The sequence below is a fragment of the Anas acuta genome, chromosome 1 (assembly GCF_963932015.1).
Source record: "Anas acuta chromosome 1, bAnaAcu1.1, whole genome shotgun sequence".
In the NCBI taxonomy this organism is placed as follows: Eukaryota; Metazoa; Chordata; class Aves; order Anseriformes; family Anatidae; genus Anas; species Anas acuta.
This window is the reverse complement of record NC_088979.1, coordinates 152090838-152111214: the sequence shown is the minus strand read 5'-3', so window position 1 is coordinate 152111214 and position 20377 is coordinate 152090838. Positions and strand designations below refer to the sequence as shown.

At 42.7% G+C, this 20377-nt stretch overlaps 1 protein-coding gene across 1 annotated transcript; it reads left to right on the top strand.

Moving 5' to 3' along the window:
• Positions 1-1643: 1643 nt before the first annotated feature.
• SLC25A17 (solute carrier family 25 member 17) lies at positions 1644-20173 on the top strand. The gene is made up of 9 exons (XM_068667264.1): positions 1644-1837; positions 4867-4927; positions 5970-6036; positions 9034-9185; positions 12737-12853; positions 13551-13696; positions 14865-14960; positions 19028-19110; positions 19556-20173. Exons 1-9 carry the CDS (start codon positions 1700-1702, stop codon positions 19701-19703), a joined length of 1008 nt encoding a protein of 335 aa, XP_068523365.1. The 5' UTR covers positions 1644-1699; the 3' UTR covers positions 19704-20173.
• Positions 20174-20377: the final 204 nt, after the last annotated feature.

The window sequence follows — 20377 nt, the reverse complement described above, 5'->3', positions numbered from 1 at the left end:
CAGCAGCTGCTACCAGCCCCCAGAACAACGTTGCTTACTTCTACATCTCACAGCAGGACTTACGCCTGAGTTTGGCTTACACTGGCTTTATGCAGATGCCCTGAATGTAACGAGAAAACACGGTGTTAAAAGACAGCTTTTTTGGAACTACAACTCGTTGCAAATGGCCAGCGGATATGTCTGTTTGCACCACATGGTTTTGCCTTCACGTGGCTTTTTAAGACTCATTTATTGACCCACTGTGCCTCTGGCCTAACATCACTCTGCCCAGTCTTGTCCACCTTTGAGACAGTCTGGCTGCTGCCCATCTGATGGAAGGAAAAACAAGTCACTTTGGCAAGCCTCTTTTATTCACGGTCCAACAGTGAAGTGAGAGCACTTTTCAAAAACAAAATACAAACTGGCAAATTAGAAGACAGGCCCCAAGCCCTGCATTCTCCCCATTACCACACAATGGCGCTCACTTAAGTAATACAATAACAACCGGCATCTGTCCTGACGTTTCCTCTTCTCCCTTGGAGCAGCAGTTGAAACAGAGAGAGACAAGTTGCTCAAACACACACACACACTATGCAACAGGGCTCTGACCCTTGACTGCAGGTATAAAACTACCAAAAGCTACTACAACCTTTCAGTAATGGCCACTGCAGCATAATAATAATATGTAAATTTGTGCCCAAATCCTCTGAATGGAAATTCAATCTGTAGTACAAGCTGCCTCTTATTTAAAGCTTCCCTCTGCACAGCTAGGGCCACAATTGCAAAGAAGAACAGTGGTGGAAGTGAATTTGTCCTGCTGGAGGAGTTCATGCCAAAAATGTGCACTTTTATAGTGCAAAGTGACTGTATAAATGCTCCTTGTTTTTGTAGAACTCCCTCGTGCTTTCATGACAGGAGATGGCTGGTGAAATGCGTACAATTTAATTCTAAATTAAAGCCTGAATTTTTTGTATATGTGTGGCAGTCTTATTTTTAAGAAAAAAAGAACTTTTTCTGTGGTGTTTGCCTCGTATAAATGAACAAACAGCTGTGTGGCATGTTAAGGTGCTGGAGTTGGCGTCTACCTACTGAGCACGTAGAGGTTAGTGCTGGAAGGGTGATGCTTGCCTCAAGCAGACCAGCTTGCTTTGCATAGCCTCCCCTCCTTCCCAGAAGGTGGCATTTTCCTCACAGACGGATAAATAAAGACCCATGGTGTATAAAGACCAATGGATGATCTGCTAAAGCAATGTCTTCCTCGAATGGAGTGGCATATCCCACTGTGTGGTGGTCAAACAGGGGAAGTGTACCAAAAACAAACACAACAGCATACGATGTGTGAGGAGGGGGACGGGGGAAGAGACACAAACAGTACTTGTACAAAGCGAGGAATTCCCTTATTTCCTGCACAGAACAGGCTAAGAGGGGGCTCTGAGCCAGCCCCCACGGTCCAGAGCCTTTTTTGCCAGTCCCCGGCCCTCACAGCCAGGCGTGACGCGAACGCCCTGCAGCGCTGCAGAAACGGCAGGATAAGCAATGCGGTGACTGGGCACATTCTGACAGCCGCCGCGAGGCACCGAGAAAAAAAAAAATAATAAAATAAATAAATTTAAAAATCCCTCAAAGCCCCCTCAGCGCCGGGCTGAGGCGCGGCGCATGCGCGGAGGCGGCGGGAGGGCCGGGCCCTGCCCGGCGGCGGGGAGCGGGGGAGGCGGGCGCCATGGCGGGGCCGGGGGCGGCCGCGGGCAGCGCCGCCATCCCCGCCGGCAGCGCCTCGCAGCCGGAGCGCGCCGCGGCCGCGGCCATGGCCTCCGTCGCCTCCTACGAGAGCCTGGTCCACGCCGTGTCCGGGGCCCTGGTGAGCGGCGGGCGGCCGGGGCTGGGGAGGGGACTTCGTGGTGGAGGAGATACGGGAGGGACGGCTGGAAGCGAGCGGGGAGCGCTCCGGGGGCGACCCCGCGCCCTGCCCGTGGCTGCTGCCGGTGGGTGTCAGCAGGCTGTGAGGCGCTCAGGCTGCTGAGCACCAGGCAGGGCAAAAGCTCTGCTCCTAATCCCAGTCCTCAGGGCGGCTCGGGTGGGGTGGAGGTCGCGAAATGCGGCGGAACAATAGGAGCCGCGGGTAAAGCGGCCCGCCGGGGGAAGCAGGAGAAGGCGCTTGAGGTCGTTTGGTCTCCATCGTAAATAAATGTGGGGTTGGTGCCTGCTCTTCCAGGTGGTTTAGGTCTGCTCGTTGAAGCAGCTGAGGTAACGCGGGTTTTGTTGCCAGTTTTGAGAAAGGGAACTCCCAAACGGGCTGCCAGCGCCCGTACAGCCCCTGGCATCAGGCTGTGCCACACCAGCCGGGTTTATACACCTGGCCGTGAACTTAGAGCAGGATAAAATGGTAATAAAATGGTACCTCAGCTCCCCTGGTGACGGTAAGTTCATGAGGTTTCCCTGTCGTATTTGGAGATGCTGGCACCTGAGCGGCAGTGGTTTGGCAGGGAAGGAGCACGGGACCACTTGCATCTCCTGGACTCCTGTTCCCTTGGGGCTTCCACCCGCTGGTACTGATACCCACATGCACCTTACAGACCTTTTTCTGAAATCAGGGCAGCTGCTTTTTTTTTTTTTTAACCACCTTGTGCTAGATACCTTGATTTTTATTTTGTTATAATACCGATACATTCATCCACCTTGAGACTTCTGTTTACTGCAGGAACACGTGGATTTTGTCAAGATCTTTGACACAGCTACTAATTGTTCTGCTGTCGTCTCACTTTCTGCTTAAATTAGCGTAAGGCACGCTGGTGAGGGGTGGAATGGGGATGTGATGCAAGAATTTTTTTAAAAAAAACCAACAAAAATCCTATGAACTGTGCTGAAGTAATGAATCAGAAGAGCATGTCAGATCACAACACCATCACTTCTGTTTCTCTTCTAATTTGGTGAAAGTTCATAAAGATGCTAGGCTACCTAGGCAAGTCTGAGACTAATTAATGTTGTGAGCAGGAAAAAAAAAAGCTTGATTTCATATTGACTTTGATTATAGAAGTATTCTTCATCTCTGCATGTAGCTGTAAAGCAACCTTCATGTTTCAAAAGCTACGGGAATGGCAATTTTATAGAAGTATTATGGCAGTAATTAAGCAACTCTGAATGTTGGTGGACAACATTTTACTTGTGTTTTCTTTAAGCCAGCAAACTGCCAGCTGTGACCATGCAGACCTGCGTGGCAGTGAAGTCACCCCGGGCGGCTTGTCCTGGCCACTCACTGTCACCTCTTGGTCGCTGCCAGTTGTTTGTGTGGTGCTGCGGTGATGCTGATCAGGGAACTGATCCAACTGAAAAAGCAGCCTAGCCAAAAAGTGCTTCTTTGGCCAGGTTAGCTTCCTTGGCCGCATCATCGCATAGCTGCCCAAATAGCTATGCCATCAGAATGGAGGCAGCAGGCGTTGAAGGACGGTTTACCAAGAGCTGGGGTTGCTTCAGCCAGTTCGTACCTGTCGTGGAGATTATTTGGTGACAGTGTGACTTGAGCTGGCAAACAGCTTGGCTTCGGCACCAGCGGGAGGGTGGTGGGAAGGCAGACGTGAAGCCTCCCCCGTTCAGCAGCACGAGGCTGTGCGCTTCATTGCACGTACCCGCAAGCAGCAATGAGTTACTTGCCCTGTCGGCCTCGGCTGTGATTCAGAAAGGTGCCTGAGTCCATCTCGAAAGGATCTCCTGCTGGGAAAAGGGCTGGGCCTGCTCATTTCTACCCTTCCCTTACCCCTAGCCATGAGATCCGGTCCCCTCCATGTGATGCTTCTGTCATCCTTCAGACCACACAGCTGAGCTCTGTTTACAAACCCAGGAAGGAAATCACTCTGCTTCTCTTAGTTTATTTTCTTCAATTTAGCTAAAGGAGGGGGAGAGGGTATAAGCTATCTTTTGTTGGCCACGATCTGTTCATCAGCCGAATTATCTCATGACATTCTGTTGAGCTGTAGCTTCGTGGACATTGTAAGTGTAGGTGAAGTGCCTACCATTTGTCCTGCCTGCCTCTACCCCATCTTCCCCATTACTGCTTTCTGATTTCAGCACGTGTTTGTTGCTGTGTGGTGGGTTGCCCCGAGAGCAGGATTCATGCTGAATCTCACTTTAAGAAGATGGAAACAGGATGAAATGCACCCAGTTATGCTGGAGCAGCAGGGAAATGAAAGGGGAGGGCTGGAACCTTTACATGCTGTGTAGTGGGACCTTCCCACTGCTTAATTCTCTATGGCTGCTAATGAAAGAGCCCCACGGCTTTAGCAGCCACTTAATGCATTTAGTATTACTGGAGAGTGTTAAGAAGTTTGCAGCAAGCCAGGTTCCTTTTGAGTTGGATATCTTTTCCAAAAGCTGTGCAATATTAATGCAGACATACTTTGTAGGTGGGTCTTAATTGCCTAAACTGAAATCTAGTACAATGCTAGATTAAGTCCTGAAATAATTATCCTATTTCTTTCTTTTTAATGAGCAAGTGTTGTTTTTTCCCATAAGTCAAAGCAATGTTACTGTAAGACAGCATTGCTTGTGTCATTCTTTCCCCTTCACCAGCAACAGAGCACAGAGGCTATGAGAGTTAGTGTGATGTTTGTCTCCCGATGCTCACTTTATCTGCTCACAGGCTTCAAAAACTTTCTCTTTGAACAAAAAGCTTCTCATGGTTTTAGTTTTAGCTTGATCTAATAATTAGTAAGTTAAAGAACTTGTTTGCAAGCCTGGGACCAAAAAAACACTTCAATTCAATGTTCTTACACATGGAGTTTATCCCCTTTATACTCAAGTTTCCAGGTGAGAAGAAAAGGGCTACCAGAGGGTTTGTCAGGCATGTGAATTAGCAGCTGATGCACTATTTAGCCAGTTTATTTTGTTTTTCAGGGCAGCGTGACGGCGATGACAGTATTTTTTCCTTTGGACACAGCTAGGCTTAGACTTCAGGGTAAGTGTCAGAACTCGAGGTTCTTTGTACTGTGGCATTTCATTTTTTTTCTCTTGGGCATTTGTGAGGGTGGTTGCAGGGGACCTATCTTGCATGACCAAGAATCTGCCTTGTGCAACACCTTTAAATCACTAACACCATTTTTCAAGCCAAAGGTAATTCTCCCTTTTGAAAGTATTGGGCAACCTTTTAATTAGCTGGAAAGCCCGTGTGATCTGTGGCCAGATTTGGCTTCTAAATGGTTGTCTTATCCTGAGAAAAGAAAGAGGTGAGATTATGCAGTATTATATTCGTGGGGTGGTGGTGGTGGTTTTGACTGCTGAGAACACTTCACACCGCAGGGGCAGTATCACGAAAAACTAGTCCAGAATTACTCCTGAGAATGGATTAAAGGGACAGAACTTGAAGCAGAATCATCTGACTGATTTTACAAAAAATCAGAGTATAGACTTTGTTCTAATGCTCTATCTCCTAATCAAAAGTCACAGAATCACCAGACACACTAGGACTGCAATTAAAGCGTTAATTAAGAGCTAGAGGGAGATCATCAGCCAGGTGGTCAGAAATAGGTGGTTGAGAAGTTGGTGCCATACGGCTCTTGAACAGCCTTCAACACAGGGAAAGACAGTGTTTTGCTAAGGCTTAGCTATTTGCAGATTAACTGCAAGAGGTGGCTCTGCTTGTAGAGCTGCTCTGGAGTGCAAGGAGTGATTTTGAGAGCAGATGGGTGGCCCAGTCCTAGTCTCTTACCTACGTTCAGCTCATGTCACAGCTCTAAGGTTAGGAATTGGTAACGGCAGATACTTTGGTGCCCAAAAGAACCTGCTAGTCTGGGGAAGAGCACCAGTGACAAGTAGCCTTACCTAGCAATGAAAGTAGAGATGTGCTTTTTGGAATTTCTGCAGAAACAGAGAATGTGTGTCCCCTACAAGGAAGAAGAAATACGCTGTTCTGGGGTATGTTCAGACTAGGAAGGCTAAGGAATTAAAAATGAGTACTAAAAATCAGAATAATCTAAAAATTCAATTCTTCTGTTTTCCAGTGGATGAGAAGAGGAAGTCGAAGACAACTCCAGCAGTCCTACTGGAAATAATCAAAGAAGAAGGCTTGTGAGTAGTTACTAATTTTCCTCTAGTATTAATGTAGGCAAGCTCTAGAACTAATCTGAATTTTCTTTTTAAAGTGGAATAGTTAGCCTGTATCTGTGTGGACAGATTTTTCCTTTAATTCAAAGTGTCCCCACATAAGTGATGTGACTTGCGTAATCCGACGTGATCATCTTCAGTTAATTTGGATTAACTTTCTTGAGTACATTATGCAATCAAGCTGTTTAGCAATGTAACTGTGCCTCCATTAGTGAGGTGGCTGTGTCTCTTCAGAAATGCAGGCTTGTACACAAATGTGCCTTCATGTACCTGATAAACCAGCTTTGTCTGTCCTAATTCCTGGGTGTGTCCATTTCTCATAACCAAGATGAGACTGTGGGGCAGCTGAGCCACTTTGAACGGGAGAATTGGGACACATTTCCCAGATGGAAGTTTCTTCTCTTAAGCATGTGGAAAGAAACAAGTGATTCTTTGTGCTAATGAGATTCAAGGTCTATGGAAAAGTATTTAACTTCCAGCAACGTTGTTTCAGTATTTGCTCACCGTCTGTACTGGGCAGAAAAATAATTGTACGTGTGTCCTCATTACAAATATTTTCTTAAGAGTTCTAGGGATTCGCTTAAGTGCACTGGAGCTTCCAGGACTTTTAAAGCTGACAAAAGTTTAGCTTGGCTAGTAATTTTTTTGACACCTTTGAACTTGAGCAATTGGCAGTTGTATGCACAAGAACCTCTCAGTCAGTGAGTGCTCTCCTGTTCACATTTCTGCATTATATTTGTCACATGAGGATGGCAAAGAAACTTCAATTAAGAAATTGGGAATTGGAGAGACTGCAAAAGTGGGCATCTTCCTTCTCCTGTGAAACAAAAGTCAGTAATTCTGGCAAGAAGGAAACCTTGTTTCCTCCAAAGATTATTGGAAGATGTGGATAAGCCATGAATAAACTAGTTTTAGGAATGTCTGGAGTAACACACACACCCAGCTGAAACCAACCAGCAAAAACAAACAACAACAACAAAACAAGCAAAGCACTGCAATGTGAGATCAACGTGTTGTTGTTGGCATTAGTTTATGGAGTCTTGTCTCAGTGTGCTTTTCTGAGAGTGCTTCTCTCACCTAGATGTGATGTAAAGCAAATAGGTTTAGCTAATGGATTGCAGCTTCTGCAGAAGTTTTTTAAGCAGCTTTGCTTTCTTCACCGCACTTTCATTCTTTTCTGGGTGATACAAAGGGTGTTCGCTGGGGGACATTGAGTTCGTCTCAAAGATGCACTTTGGAACACAAAATTAGTTTTTATGTTCAGAAATATTTGTTCATGAATGACCAATACTAACACTGACAACTTGAGTCACCAAAATCATACTTTTTGTCTCAGTTATGTACTGCAAGATATTTTGCTTGAAAATCATCAAAAATAGCTCAAATTCAGAAGACATGGTCCGCAGGGGGTGTTTCTTCCTTTCTTTTCCAGCACCGAAGAAATAGGTGATGCAAAAACTGTTGTACCGATGACTAACAGTATGCACAGTTAGTTTTTAACCGCAGCTGTGTAATCAGTGACACCTGTAACTTCAGAAGCAGTCCTAACAATGTGGTATATCCCCAGCTACATTTGAGAGAAGCAGTTGAAGCACCTAAGGATGAAAACCTGGTGTTTGCATCACAAGAACAGTCAGATGCTGCATTTACCAGCCTTGCAGCCTTTGTGGTCTCCATCTTGGGGATACTCTTTTTTTTTTTCCCTGTATTCCCAGTATTTTCATGAACTCCAACAATCAGTAATCCTGGAGGCTCTTCTTTAAGGAGATTTCTTCTTCTCTTCTCTTCCTGGCCTGTGCAGCTTCAATGAAGATGCATATTGCTATCCTTTTGGGATGTACTGCAGGACATGCTGGGGATGCAGGTCAGCTGCTAAGGTGTCCCTGTTCTTACAGGCTCATCAGGCCTGTCACAGAAGGGAGCTTTGCTAATTGATTGTTAGAAGATCATTCTTAAATCAAGCTACACAAACAATGACAGCACCTGAAAAATTACTCTGAATTGTAAGGGTAGGTTTGCCTATTCACTTTTTCATCTGTGATTAATCTAGTTAAATTTAAGTAGGTAAAGTTTTTTCCTCACTTGCTTGACTGTTTTGCTCTAGACTTTACTGCAAGGCACTTACTAGAAATTCCTCCCACCTGCATACCTCATGCCCCAGGTTGCATCCTTAGGAAAAATCTCCTTGGTGGAATATATTAATTTCAGTAGTTAGTCTTCCATCTTTAAAATTAATTGTAGGAACCCAGACACGTTTTTTCCCTTGCTCTAGTTGTTTGTCAGTTCGTTTTTATATTGAAGGCGTAGTGTTCTTATTATTTTTTTTCTTTTTTTATTTCATTTTTTTGCCCTTTCTCTCTGCTTCCCCAGCTATGTGAAGTGTTATTTTCTGTCCTTGGAGAAGTGAATATCTCCTTCCTAGGTTGTTACCTTTTCTATTGGGCTGACATCTCTCATTCTCAGCAAGGATAAGGGTTACTTCTTGGTGTCTAAGTGTGCATGTTTCAGTGTGTGACTTGAAGCGACTGTATCAGTTTGTATGTTAACATATACAATTTGAGCATATTTGTGCCCTAAATGTTTGGAGTTCATTGCTGGATGTGGATAGAGAACAAATACAGTGGTGTAATACATGCTTCTGGTGTGAGTGAGCACCAGGCTAATCACTGTAAAGGTATTCTACCTCTGCATCTCCTTTTCAATAAAACTGGTCTTGATTTATTTATTTATTTTTTTTGGTGAGTGCTTAATGGCTTAATTCTTATGGTATAATCAGGATTTTAGTATGGTTTATGGTTTATCGTTCCATTAATGATAAAGACATACCTAGTTAGTATTGTACGTAGTATCCAGTGTTGCATCTCTGGGACCTTCAGCGTGTAAAATCAGCCCGATCACATAAATGCTTTGCTGTTCCTTACCATGACGTTTTCCTTACTTTGACTTTTTTCTTTCCATCAGGCTGGCACCATATCGAGGATGGTTCCCTGTTATCTCCAGCCTCTGCTGCTCCAATTTTGTTTATTTCTACACGTTTAATAGTCTTAAAGCTCTCTGGGTCAAAGGTCAGCATTCAACCACTGGAAAAGACTTGGTTCTTGGGGTTGTTGCAGGTAATGGAATATACTGAAAATACATTTCTGGTGAAATTGAGAGTTTTAACTAACATTCTTCTTTGTGAAGTCCGTTGGAGGTCACGCTCAGTGCCTGCTCCTGTGTTGTGGTTTAGCCCCAGCAGACAGCTCGGCACCACACACTCGTCCACTCTCCCAGCGTGGGATCGGGGAGAGAATTGGGGAGGCAAAAGCATGAGAACTCATGGGTTGAGATAAAGACAGTTTACTAGGTAAAGCAAAAGTTACGTGTGTAAGCAAAGTTAAACAAGGAATTCATTTACCACTTCCCATCAGCAGGCAGGTGCTCTGCCATTTCCAGAAAAGCAGGGCTCAGCATGCGGCATGGTTTCTTGGGAAGACAAATGCCATCGCTCCAAACATCCCTCCCTTTCTGCTTCTTTACCCCAGCTTTATTGCTGAGCATGGTGCTGTATGGCATGGGATATCCCTCTGGGCAGCCTCAGCTGTCCTGGCTGTGTCCCCTCCCAGCTCCAGCTGCACCCCCAGCCCCCTTGCTGTCAGGCAGCACGAGAAACAGCAAAGTCTGTGGCTCAGTGTGAACACTGCTCTGTAACAACTAAAAACTTCAGTGTGTTATCACTGGTGTTTTCATCAAAAATCCAAACCACAGCATTGTGTGAGCCTCTATGAAGAAAATAAACTCTGTCCCAGCTTGCCATGATAGACAGCCCCTGTAGGCAGACCTGTGTTGTTGTACAGCTCTCATTGCTCTTCCATGTCCTCCCCAGCTCACAATAAGCATGTGCACAAGCTGTTCCTGTTGTCAGTTCTGGCAGAAAGCATGGTGCTGTTTCAGCCTTGTATTTTATTTGTGCCTGGGGTATTGTTTGCCATGGTATCTAGATATCACCTTTTAGGTCTTGAAGAGAAGTAGCAGGGAGAGGTAAGTTTTGTTGTATTTTTTTTTCAGAGGGAAATATGAAATATGACAATTCCAAAATATTTTTGATTAGGATCTGAGAGTTGTTAGAGTAAGGATTTGGAGGCCAGCTTTTAGATTTCTTTCTGGGTCACCTGAAAGGGACAGTAAGCCCCCAGATAGCGTGTACAGGAGGACCTGTCTGTTCTTTTTCATCCCTTCCTCTCATGTGGATGCTACAGTGACTTCTTTGAAGAAATGGTGACACTAGTTCCTTTTCTAGGAAATCCAGCGTGAAAAATTACCACTGTGTGCCTGTGTTTGCCAGTACTGTTCTGCAGGAGCAATTACTTGTGATCTTACTGAAAAGCCTGTGAACTGGGGGGCTTTTTGTTTATTTTTAGGTAGGTCCTTGTACTTCCAGCGTAGGTGCAGCCGATAGGTGGGTAGTTGGGGGAAAGTAAGGAAGGAAATTGTTAAGTTGGCTTCATCAGTGGAGTAATCTTACAAAGATCATTCTGGATCAAAGGCTGCTGGAATTAGGCTGGTAGCTTGTCAGTTAAATGACTAGGTTGTCTTCAACGTCAGTAGTGGATATCCCTGTGGAATAATTTCTGGTATAAATTGAAAGAATCCACTAATTCTCCGTATCCATCTCTCATTCCTTCTACTGGTAGCAAATACAGATTGGATAAATAACACACACACAAAAAAAAAAAAGCAATGAAAAAAAAGCAAGTCCAAACCATTTCCTTTTCAGTCTGGAAAATAAAGTTTTATGACTTCACCTTTAACTGAGTCAGCGTGAAAACCTACAAGTAGATTGGACTCTAACCTGTTGGGTTTTAACCCTTTGTTCCATAGTGGAATTGTGCTGACTTTGGTTAAAAGAGATTAATGTAGCTTGACTTTTATGGTGCTGGATGTTGCTCAAAACCTGAGAGCTGTGTACAGTCCTTATGAAGGACACTGAGGCATAGTTTCAGTTTCTGTTCCCCATGAGATCCTCCTAGGCATCCTGCTGATGTGTGGTCTGTATGGACAGCCAGTGAGGTTGTCTAGATGATGGGGCAAAGCGTGCTCTCAGCATGTTCCCAGGTGACACAAAACCAGGAGGAGCAGTTGTCCAGCAGAGTCCTAAAGATGATGAAGGGACTGGAGCATCTCTCCTGTGAGGGAAGGCTGAGAGAGCTGGGACCGTTCAGCCCAGAGTGGAGGACGCTGAGGGGAGTCTTACCTGTGTCTATAAATACCTGAGGGGAGGGTGCAGAGAGGATGGAGCCAGGCTCTTGTCAGTGGTACCCCGTGCCAGGACAAGAGGCAATGGGCACAAGCTGGGACACAGGAGGTTCCCTCGATATCAGTAAACATTTTTTCACTGTGCAGGTGATGGAGCAGTGGTACAAGGTGCCCAGAAAAGCTGTAGAGGCTCCCTCCTTGGAGATCTCCAAAAGCTGCCTGGACATGGTCCTGGGCAGCCTGCTCTGGGTATCTCTGCTTGAGCAGGGGCGTTGGACCAGAAAACCTTCAGAGGTCCCTTCCAAACTCAGCCATTCTGTGATAGTTAGGTTTATATTCTGTTTTTCTGAACCCTCTCTACCCACTTCAAGGGAAAAACAAAACAACAAACAAAGCAACAACAACAAAAGCAGACATAACATAGGTAGTAAAGTTTCACCTTTTTCAGGTTTACTGTTCTTGATAGTGTTGTAGTGTGTCCATCTCAATATAACGGAGTAATTCAGTCTGTAACTCAGTCTCCAAACAAAGGGACCAAAGTGCAAGCAGTTGCTAGTTTTTGTAACGTAGAAATAGTTGTGAGAAAGGAAGATCAGGAGCTTGTTTTTACATTGGAACTTCAAAGTAACTGCTCTTAGTCACTACTGAACTGGGAAGAGGTGTACTAGATGATTGCAGAAGTAATGTTACTTAATCCTTCTCCCTGTTATTGCAAAGTACAGTTCTAAACTACATTTTTGTTGCAACCTTATGTATCTTTGTCTATATTTATTCCCCATAAAAGTTTCTGATACTCAGCTTTCCAGCTTTACTGTTGGGGTTTGTTACTGCTTGTAATCCTGTTGCCATTTCAAAGTCTTCAGATACTTGGAGAATCCAGTGTTGTCCACCGTAGGTGTACTTAGCGTGTCTAAAAAACTAAGTTTTCTTATTCTTTCTGATTATTTTTTTCTGCTAATTAAACTGCCTACATCTCTCTGTTTTGATCTCTGCTCCTAGAATAGTCCTTCTACCCTTATCACTTTGTGTTTTCTGTTTGAAAGTAGGCAGGCAGCCTCCTCTACGTCATGGAGTGAAGTAGGGCATGAACAAGCAGAGTACCTCGTGTTCCAGTGTGAGGTACTACACAGCAAAGTAACAAGTTCACTAAAGATTCCTTCAATGTGCTCAGATTCAGTGGGTTATTTTTAGTTATGGGGAGGAGTAGAAGGTTATCTTCCTGCTGCATGCAGTGTGCTGCTGGTCTAATTCACAACAAGATCGGGGGGAATACCTGAAGTAGCATATTACAAATTACTGACTCACTGTTTTTTTTCCCTCTCTTCCTAACAGTAACTTCAGTGATGTGTGAATTAGGGTAAAAGGGGATAAGAAAACCCTTGCAATCTTCTGGTTCTTGCTGATTTTCTTTGTCCTGTGTTTGCATTAGGTGTAGCAAACGTACTCTTGACCACTCCTCTCTGGGTAGTGAACACACGGCTGAAGCTGCAGGGAGCAAAATTTAGAAATGAAGACATTGTGCCAACCAATTATAAAGGCATAATAGGTAAGCATCTGTTAAAGTAACCAAAGAGTTACTTAAATTAAATACGGTATCAAAGGCTCTGACGATCAGACTTTTATTTGTACAACAGATTTTGTTGTGGAATCTCTGTGCTTCACTGTCACTTTGTAGTCATTGAGTTTGACAGGAAACTGGGCTTTGCTACCTCTGATGGTAATTTAGAGTTTGTAGTTTGCACACCTGTGACACAAAGACCTTTTGCAAAGGTACAGATCATCTTACAGAAATTCTGCAGTAGTAGGGAGCCCAGTGATGTGGTAGCTGGGAGTCTGACTTTTAACAGACAATTTGCAAATTAGAATTTTACTGACCATCATCTCTTAACCACTGACACATTCAGGCTGTCTTGCACTTTAATAATAATAATTTTAAAAATAAAAAGCAGTTTTGAAGAGGGTTAAGAAAACTAGTAGTGATTCTGAGCTTGGACTAAAAAGAGCAGGGCATCTGCATGGAAAGCAAGCTTTATTTACATCAGTGGTGGTGTGAGGATACCTTCTTTATCACTGTTTTTCCCTTCCGGGTTAGATTAGAATGGAAGAAGAAAAGTGTCACACAGAAGACTGCAGTGGGTTTTTATACGATTTGAATATCAGCCTTTAAATATAACTTTACCCATCTTCTATATTTCATAATTTTGTACTCAAAACTCTAAAGACTTTTCTATCTTTCTTTTCAGATGCCTTTCATCAGATAATACGAGATGAAGGAGTCTTAGCTTTATGGAATGGTACCTTTCCCTCTTTGCTGCTGGTCTTCAATCCTGCTATACAGTTCATGTTTTATGAAGGCTTTAAACGGAAGCTTTTGAAAAGACAGGTGGAAGTAAGTATGTTTCGAGGCCAGGTGATGGCCATTCTCTGTTATAAGACAGGTTCTTTGACATGTGTTAATTACATCAGGAAATTTAGAAATGTAGGTTTGGTTTAGGTTCTTGGGTATTTGAGGTGTCAGTATTTTGTGTGGGTTTCTTTTTTGTTTGTTTTTCAAACGTGTATTTTTGATAAAGGTACATGATTATGATGCCAAATGAGATGTGAATCTTTCATATCCCTAAGGAAGTTATTACTATGTGAACTCCTCTTCCTTTAAAAATAAAACTGCACTTTGTGTCCACATTTACTTAGAATCGTTTGCAGCTCATGATTTAAATTAGGGGGGTTAAATTCTAATGTATCTGTTTTATAAGTAGGTACTTACACTCACCCTGTTACCCTATCTCCAGTAAATCAAGTATATTGATTGCATATATTTCTGATTGGAATCAACATATTTTGGCAATTTAATAAATGTTCTGATATGGGCATCTGCTAATTTTCAGTAATTAATTCCTGCTGAGGTGAGCTGTTACGTTGTTACACTGAAATAGGCAGTCAGAGTTTAGGCTATAACAATGCCTTTGGTGCATCATGGAACATTGTGGGTTTTGGAGGTGGGGTGCAGTTCCAACAGCTGTCCTTAGCTAATAGGGGAGTGAGATTTTTAGCCTGTGTCATCAAGGCTAAAATTCTGCCTGATAGCAGAGTGGCTGTGTCTCAGGAGTATAGAATCGTGGTCAAGGAGCCTTTCAATCCGTCACCTTTCCACAAGTGTGTGTTGTGTGACTTAGTTTAAATATTGCAAAGCCTGAAATAGTTGGGAATTGATGGCATGTTTTAATGCCACTTCCCTTATCTTATGTCTACTCTCAGTGCTTTGGGTTTGATTTAGCTGGCATTATCTGTGCTGTATTTCAATAACCTAGTTAGAGTGAGCAAATGAGAATTCCAAAAGCTTGTGAGCAGGTAAAACTTTGAAGTGTAATTTAATTGTAGGGAAGTAGCTTGGTTGGACTATAGTTCTGACTCTTAAAAACAAGAAAACCCAAATGCTTCATGAAATTTTGATGCCAAACATACTTGGATAACCTGGCAGCAGGTGACAGCACAGAATCCCCAGACACGTACAGGTAACTGACTAATGTGGTGCTTTGTGCTCTTTATATATTGAACAGCTCACCTCTTTGGATGTTTTTGTCATCGGTGCAATAGCCAAAGCAGTTGCCACCACCCTCACTTATCCTCTGCAGACAGTGCAGTCAATTCTGCGGGTAAGTCCTCGTTTTATTCCAGGGTAACAGCCTCTGACTTGTTCTGTATACTGCAAGGCCTCTTCATGTGTCTTTTTGCTCTTTGTGTTCACGAACCCCTATTTTTGGGAGCCCCTTTGCGTGATGCAGGTCATTGGCAAGGACACCTCTTTCCTTTGATGCCCTCCAGATGCATTCTAACAGTACTTGGCGTTACTGAAGCAATTTGTTTCAAGAGGCTAGGAGGAGAGATGCCAGAATGCATCAGTACAGCATCTCCCAGCAGCTGATGCACCATCCTGCTTCTAGGCACTGAAGAGTACAATTTTACTTCTTTGAATATAAATAGAAAATGTGTTAAGTAGGAAATTAAAATTAAATCCTCGAAGCCCAATTTGTTTCCAGATGACCTAGGGTAAATCCAAAAAAAGTTCTGTTCATGGGTTTCGTTTTATTCTGGCCTGACCTTGTCAATAGCCAGAATGTGATTCTGCAATGTGATAGGGAAGCTGACCTGCCTCATAAATAATATCTTTAACCACTTGCCAAGCCTTGTAAGCTAATTGTAGTGGTAATGGAAACACTTGCATTTATTCTCACTTGCAAGTTGTATGTGTGCTGGATAATGTTATGTTAATACGTTAATGCTTCAGTATGTGCCCATACTGTAATAATATTGTAACAGAACAAAGGGGAAGGGCAGTGCGTGAACCTGACCGTACGTAAGCAAGAGTTGTAGTTTAATTTCAATGTTTTAAAATCTATTTTATATTTTTTCATGTTGGTCACATAGCCATTAAACATTAATAAATGTTTCCACGTGAAGTGTGACGCTATTTTCCTAAGTAAGGAGAAGCTCTAACTTGCACGTGTGGTAAGGCCATTACATGTTTTAAAGGCTGTGTAAATTTGGAGAGGTAGCCAAATTCTTGAAAGTAAGCCTTCCATGTTAAAGGTATCGCTTTTCAGGCTAGCCTAATAGGGGATCTTTGTTATTAGTTGCTCATCACAAAAAAAAAAAAAAAAAAAAGTTTTTTTCTTGCCAATTTTCCATTAGTTTAGTTCTAATCTTCTCTCTAACTTGAGCAGACTAAATGTATTTTGATTTTGCATGGCCTGTAAAAAGCTTGGGTGTTTTATTTCAAATCAATGGGACTTGAATAGATTTACCATGTGTTGTTACAACCCTGAAAACCTTTTGTGTCTGCACAGCTTCTATCGGTGTCTGTTCCTTTTTACTTCACCACCCTGCTGGTGCACACCATGGCATCCATGTGTTAGAAATTAAATTTTGTCAGTCATTTTTGTCTGAAATTTTCTCAACTTCTGATGATCTGCTGAGCCAGTGCCCTCATTCGATGTCTTAACCTGTTTTAAGAGACTGGGCACATCTCAGGAGTTAAACTAGGTAACACAGGCTTTTATTATTGAAGTGATAGGTACAGAAAACATTTAAGCAAATTTAGCTTTGTTTGGATAAGTTGCAGCATTGGTCTGTTTTTAATTTGTGATGGGTTTGCCGCTGCCGTGAAGGAGAACTGGCAGGAAAGCCCCAGTGCTCCGTGTTAGCTTCAGCATTGCACAGCACTGCAGTTTCCATGGGGTGTGTGAACAGCTTTAACCCTCACTCCTTCCCATGGATGCAGTAGAAATAGCTACAATCTTGTGATTATTACTTCATGTTGTATTTGGCTCCCACTGGCTTTCAGAACAAAATCCTTCTGACTTTTGGTGGCAGTGTTCTTCTTCAAAATTAAGGCAGCCCTGGTCAGTTGTGCTGATGGTTTAATGCAGTAACCAGCTGCATCTCTCAGCCTAAGTCAGCTAGGTTACTGCTGCCGTGCCTGGCCAGTAATGAGTTCTCTTTCTGGCAGAGCACAGCCTCATCAGTGTCCTGGTGGGGGGGGATGTTTCTCACAGTGGCCCATGGTGAAATAAAGTGGCCTGTGTACTATGTCTTTGTGCCATCCATCCTTTCCCTGTGATGATGGGAAATAAAAGGAATCTAGCTCTAGTTCTGCAGTTACTAGAGGTAACATCTTCCCCTTTGCTCTGTAAAAGAAGCGATAGCCAGAAACCCTGAACAATTTTAGTGAGAACAGCACAAACGTGCATCTGTCACTTCACATACATCTACAGTACCTGGGCTGCCCAGTTCAAGCTTGCACTACTTCGTACTTTTTTTTCTGTTTTAAAGCTAGCTTTGTTTTCTTTGCTGATGTTTTTATCACTCAGACTAAGTGATGTTCAAAAAAAATAGTTTATGAGCAAAGGTTTGGTATTTTCAGAAATAACATTCTGCAAGAAGTATACTTTGCATAGTTGGGCTTTTGAAACAATTTTTCAGCTTTACACAAACTAATACAAGCCTGATACAATTCATAAAGTCTTGTACATAAAAATTACGTTCTGTCCTCCAAGTAGAAGTACAGGACTTTTTTCTTTTTAATCTTAAATGTCTCAAAACTGTTCTTTCATAGTCATTAGGGTTCTTTGTAGTGAAGTGTCTACACCTTTGCTTTCCACCTCTTGGAAGAGCTCTCTTCCTCGTTTCCACATAATGAGCAGTTACCGTGTGTAACTGATAGTGCTAGGCAGCTTCCAGCCTTGCAGTTTGGTACGTCTGTCTCCCTTCCAGTCATTAAAAATACATGGCACTGCTGTCACTCCTTATGCACTGAAACTGCTTCTTTAGCCTGTCAGTAAACAGTGGATAGGTTAAATTCCCACTTGGGAAATACCAATAGGGTTCATGTTCTTAGTAATCCTGGGTTGCAGAATCTCCCTTTAAAACTCATGCCTAATTTCTTTAGTGAGAGAATGCTAGTCCTTTTGGGAAATCTTCCCCAGTAACTGATGAAGTATTGACATCCTAGGGAGAAATTAACTTCTTTTTCCACTGATGAAGCTCTGTTTGCAGTACAACAGAGTAATGTCATGGTGGAGAAGCGGTGAGAAGAAAACACCTAATCCTGATGTTATTTGGAAACCTATGAGTAATCCGGGCAGTGGCTGGCATTGTAGCCTGGAACCTAGTTAGCATTTTGGGGGGGAGAGGGAACAGACAGCTGTCAGCCTTTGAAAAAAAGTCCTTAACCTTGATTTATCAATATGAAATCAGTTAGTTGCTGATGACAAAATCATTGTTTGTGAGCGTGTATTTGCTTAGTAGAGGGTGATTTCCATTAGTGTTCTGTTGCTGCTGTATCTCAAGACATTTAGCAAAGGAATGTGTGTAAACCTGGCATTTTCTTATTATTTCCAACTTACCTAAATCTGCTTGTATACTCTACATGCTGTCAGTGGTAATTTCTTACACCTAAGAATCAGCAGTTGCCCGAGTAAGACTCATCCCAGTTCACCTTTCGTAGCACAGAAGCATGATACAGACTTCAAAAGCTATCTGTGCATAAATACAAGTGTGACAACCACTGTGCATTAATAATTCATGGTTACAGCTTGCTGACAGTGCTATTGACCTGCACCAGGTAAGAGTTTCAATGAGTGACAGAAAAGGAGCTGCTGAAACTGCCAGCTTAACCCTGAGCCTTAGAATTACAGCAGCAGCTAGCACGCTTGCTTGAAAACAGTCTGGGGATATGCAGACATGCTGAGTAAAAGAATTCAGGCCAGGTGTTTTCCTCAAAGACTGGTGATGGGCAGATAAATTTTGGATTCGCTTATGCAATCTCAATGAAATAGTGGTTTGCAGATGCATGAAGCTTTGAATTTTTATTAAATGCAAGCTGTACAAGCCAGAAGGAACTAGCTTCAAATTTCCTATCTGTACTAAGACTCTGCAGACTCAGTTTTTGAGATCCTGAAATCTTCAGCAGAACAACAAAAAGCCAACCACCATTCATTAGACAAAAAGACTTCATTGTAGCACATGCTGCTTTAATGCTTGCTGTGTAAAACTGAGTAACCTGAGTTTTGGCCTCACTTAATCTTTGATTGCTAGTACAGCCTAGAAAATGTTAAAAGAAGTTTAGGATAGGCTTTGCAATTTCTTACCTATGTATTGGGTTCTCTGCCTGGTAGCGTGAGGAAATAGTATAACAAAATGTCGTTTCTTCCTCTTTTTCCAGTTTGGACGCCATAGGTTGAACCCAGAGAACCGAACACTAGGCAGTCTTAAAAATGTTTTTTACCTTCTTCGGGAGAGAGTGAGGTGAGCCTTCTGTTTTTTTTTTCTAGCATGATATAGAAGACTTGAATATTGCTAATATGTTGAAACTGTTGCTGGATCTGACTCTTGTTTCTTCTTGCCCCCACCTTGGACTTGCCATTTGATCCATCCTGTTTTGTGTGTGTTTCTTTTTTGTAATATACTGTAATAGTACACAAACCCAAGTTTTCTTAAATATCTCAACAGGACTTGGTTTCTAGGATATGTATTCATTCACCTCTGACCTTAAAAAGAAGCAAGTTTCTTCTAGAATTTTCTCTTTAAAATACTTTGAAGCATAACTGTAACTCGAGATCAGGAATGAATTTAAGATTCTTACAGTTGTCATTAACTTGTATTAATTCTGCCTAGTGTACCAATTTACTTACAGAAAGCTATTTACACGTGTTTGTTTTTTAAATATTTTATTATTTTATTTTATTTTTAGGCGGTTTGGATTAATGGGACTCTACAAAGGCCTTGAAGCAAAGCTCCTGCAGACAGTCCTTACTGCTGCCCTAATGATTCTAGTCTATGAGAAACTGACTGCTGCAACCTTCACGGTCATGGGATTAAAGCATTCACGCAGACATTGAGAAAGGAACCTACGCCAAAGATTTTGGGCTCTGGGAAGACACATTCCATTTCTGAGACCACACTGGGTAGTAAAGGGTCCTCACTTTCTCTTTATTTCCGTTTTCTTTTTAGCCATCTCCATTATTGGGAGAAATGTAGAATACGTTCTGTAGGACTTGTTGCCATGACTTTGGGGATAGCCCAGTCCCCGCTCTTCTGTGGACTCACTGTGTTAAGAAACAAAGCAGAGACCTTCTTGAAACACTTGAAATGAAATTTTAATTGCCATATGATTTGGCTGATGTTCTTGGTGAGAATGAGTATCTCTTACGATGCTTAACTTCCTTGTTTTCCCTTGAATTATCCTTAACTATTATTCTGTCTTTACCTTCTGTCAACAGCTGGTGGGGCTGGTTTCATGTTATTCTCCTCGCGCTCTGTTTGTTTTTGTCACTTGATTTGTGATTCATTAAAATAATGAAGAGCAAGATTTTTGCAACTTTTTTTTTTTCAACTTCAAATACGTGTTTGTGGCACAGGATGCTGGGATGTTCTCCCAAATACCTGGTGGTGAGATTTCTGAACTGCTAGAGTGACGATAGCTGTGAGTAGGCCCAGTGCCTTCTAGAACCCACCTAGCAAAGTTTCAGTGCAGATACTGGTTAGAAAGGGGGAACATAACCTCCTGCTTTCT

Coding starts and splice junctions, on each gene's coding strand:
- SLC25A17 (XM_068667264.1), top strand. CDS start 1,700: ATGGCGGGGCCGGGGGCGGCCGCGGGCAGCGCCGCCATCCCCGCCGGC. Junction 1,838..4,866: donor ACGCCGTGTCCGGGGCCCTG/GTGAGCGGCGGG, acceptor TTTGTTTTTCAG/GGCAGCGTGACGGCGATGAC. Junction 13,697..14,864: donor TTTTGAAAAGACAGGTGGAA/GTAAGTATGTTT, acceptor TATATTGAACAG/CTCACCTCTTTGGATGTTTT.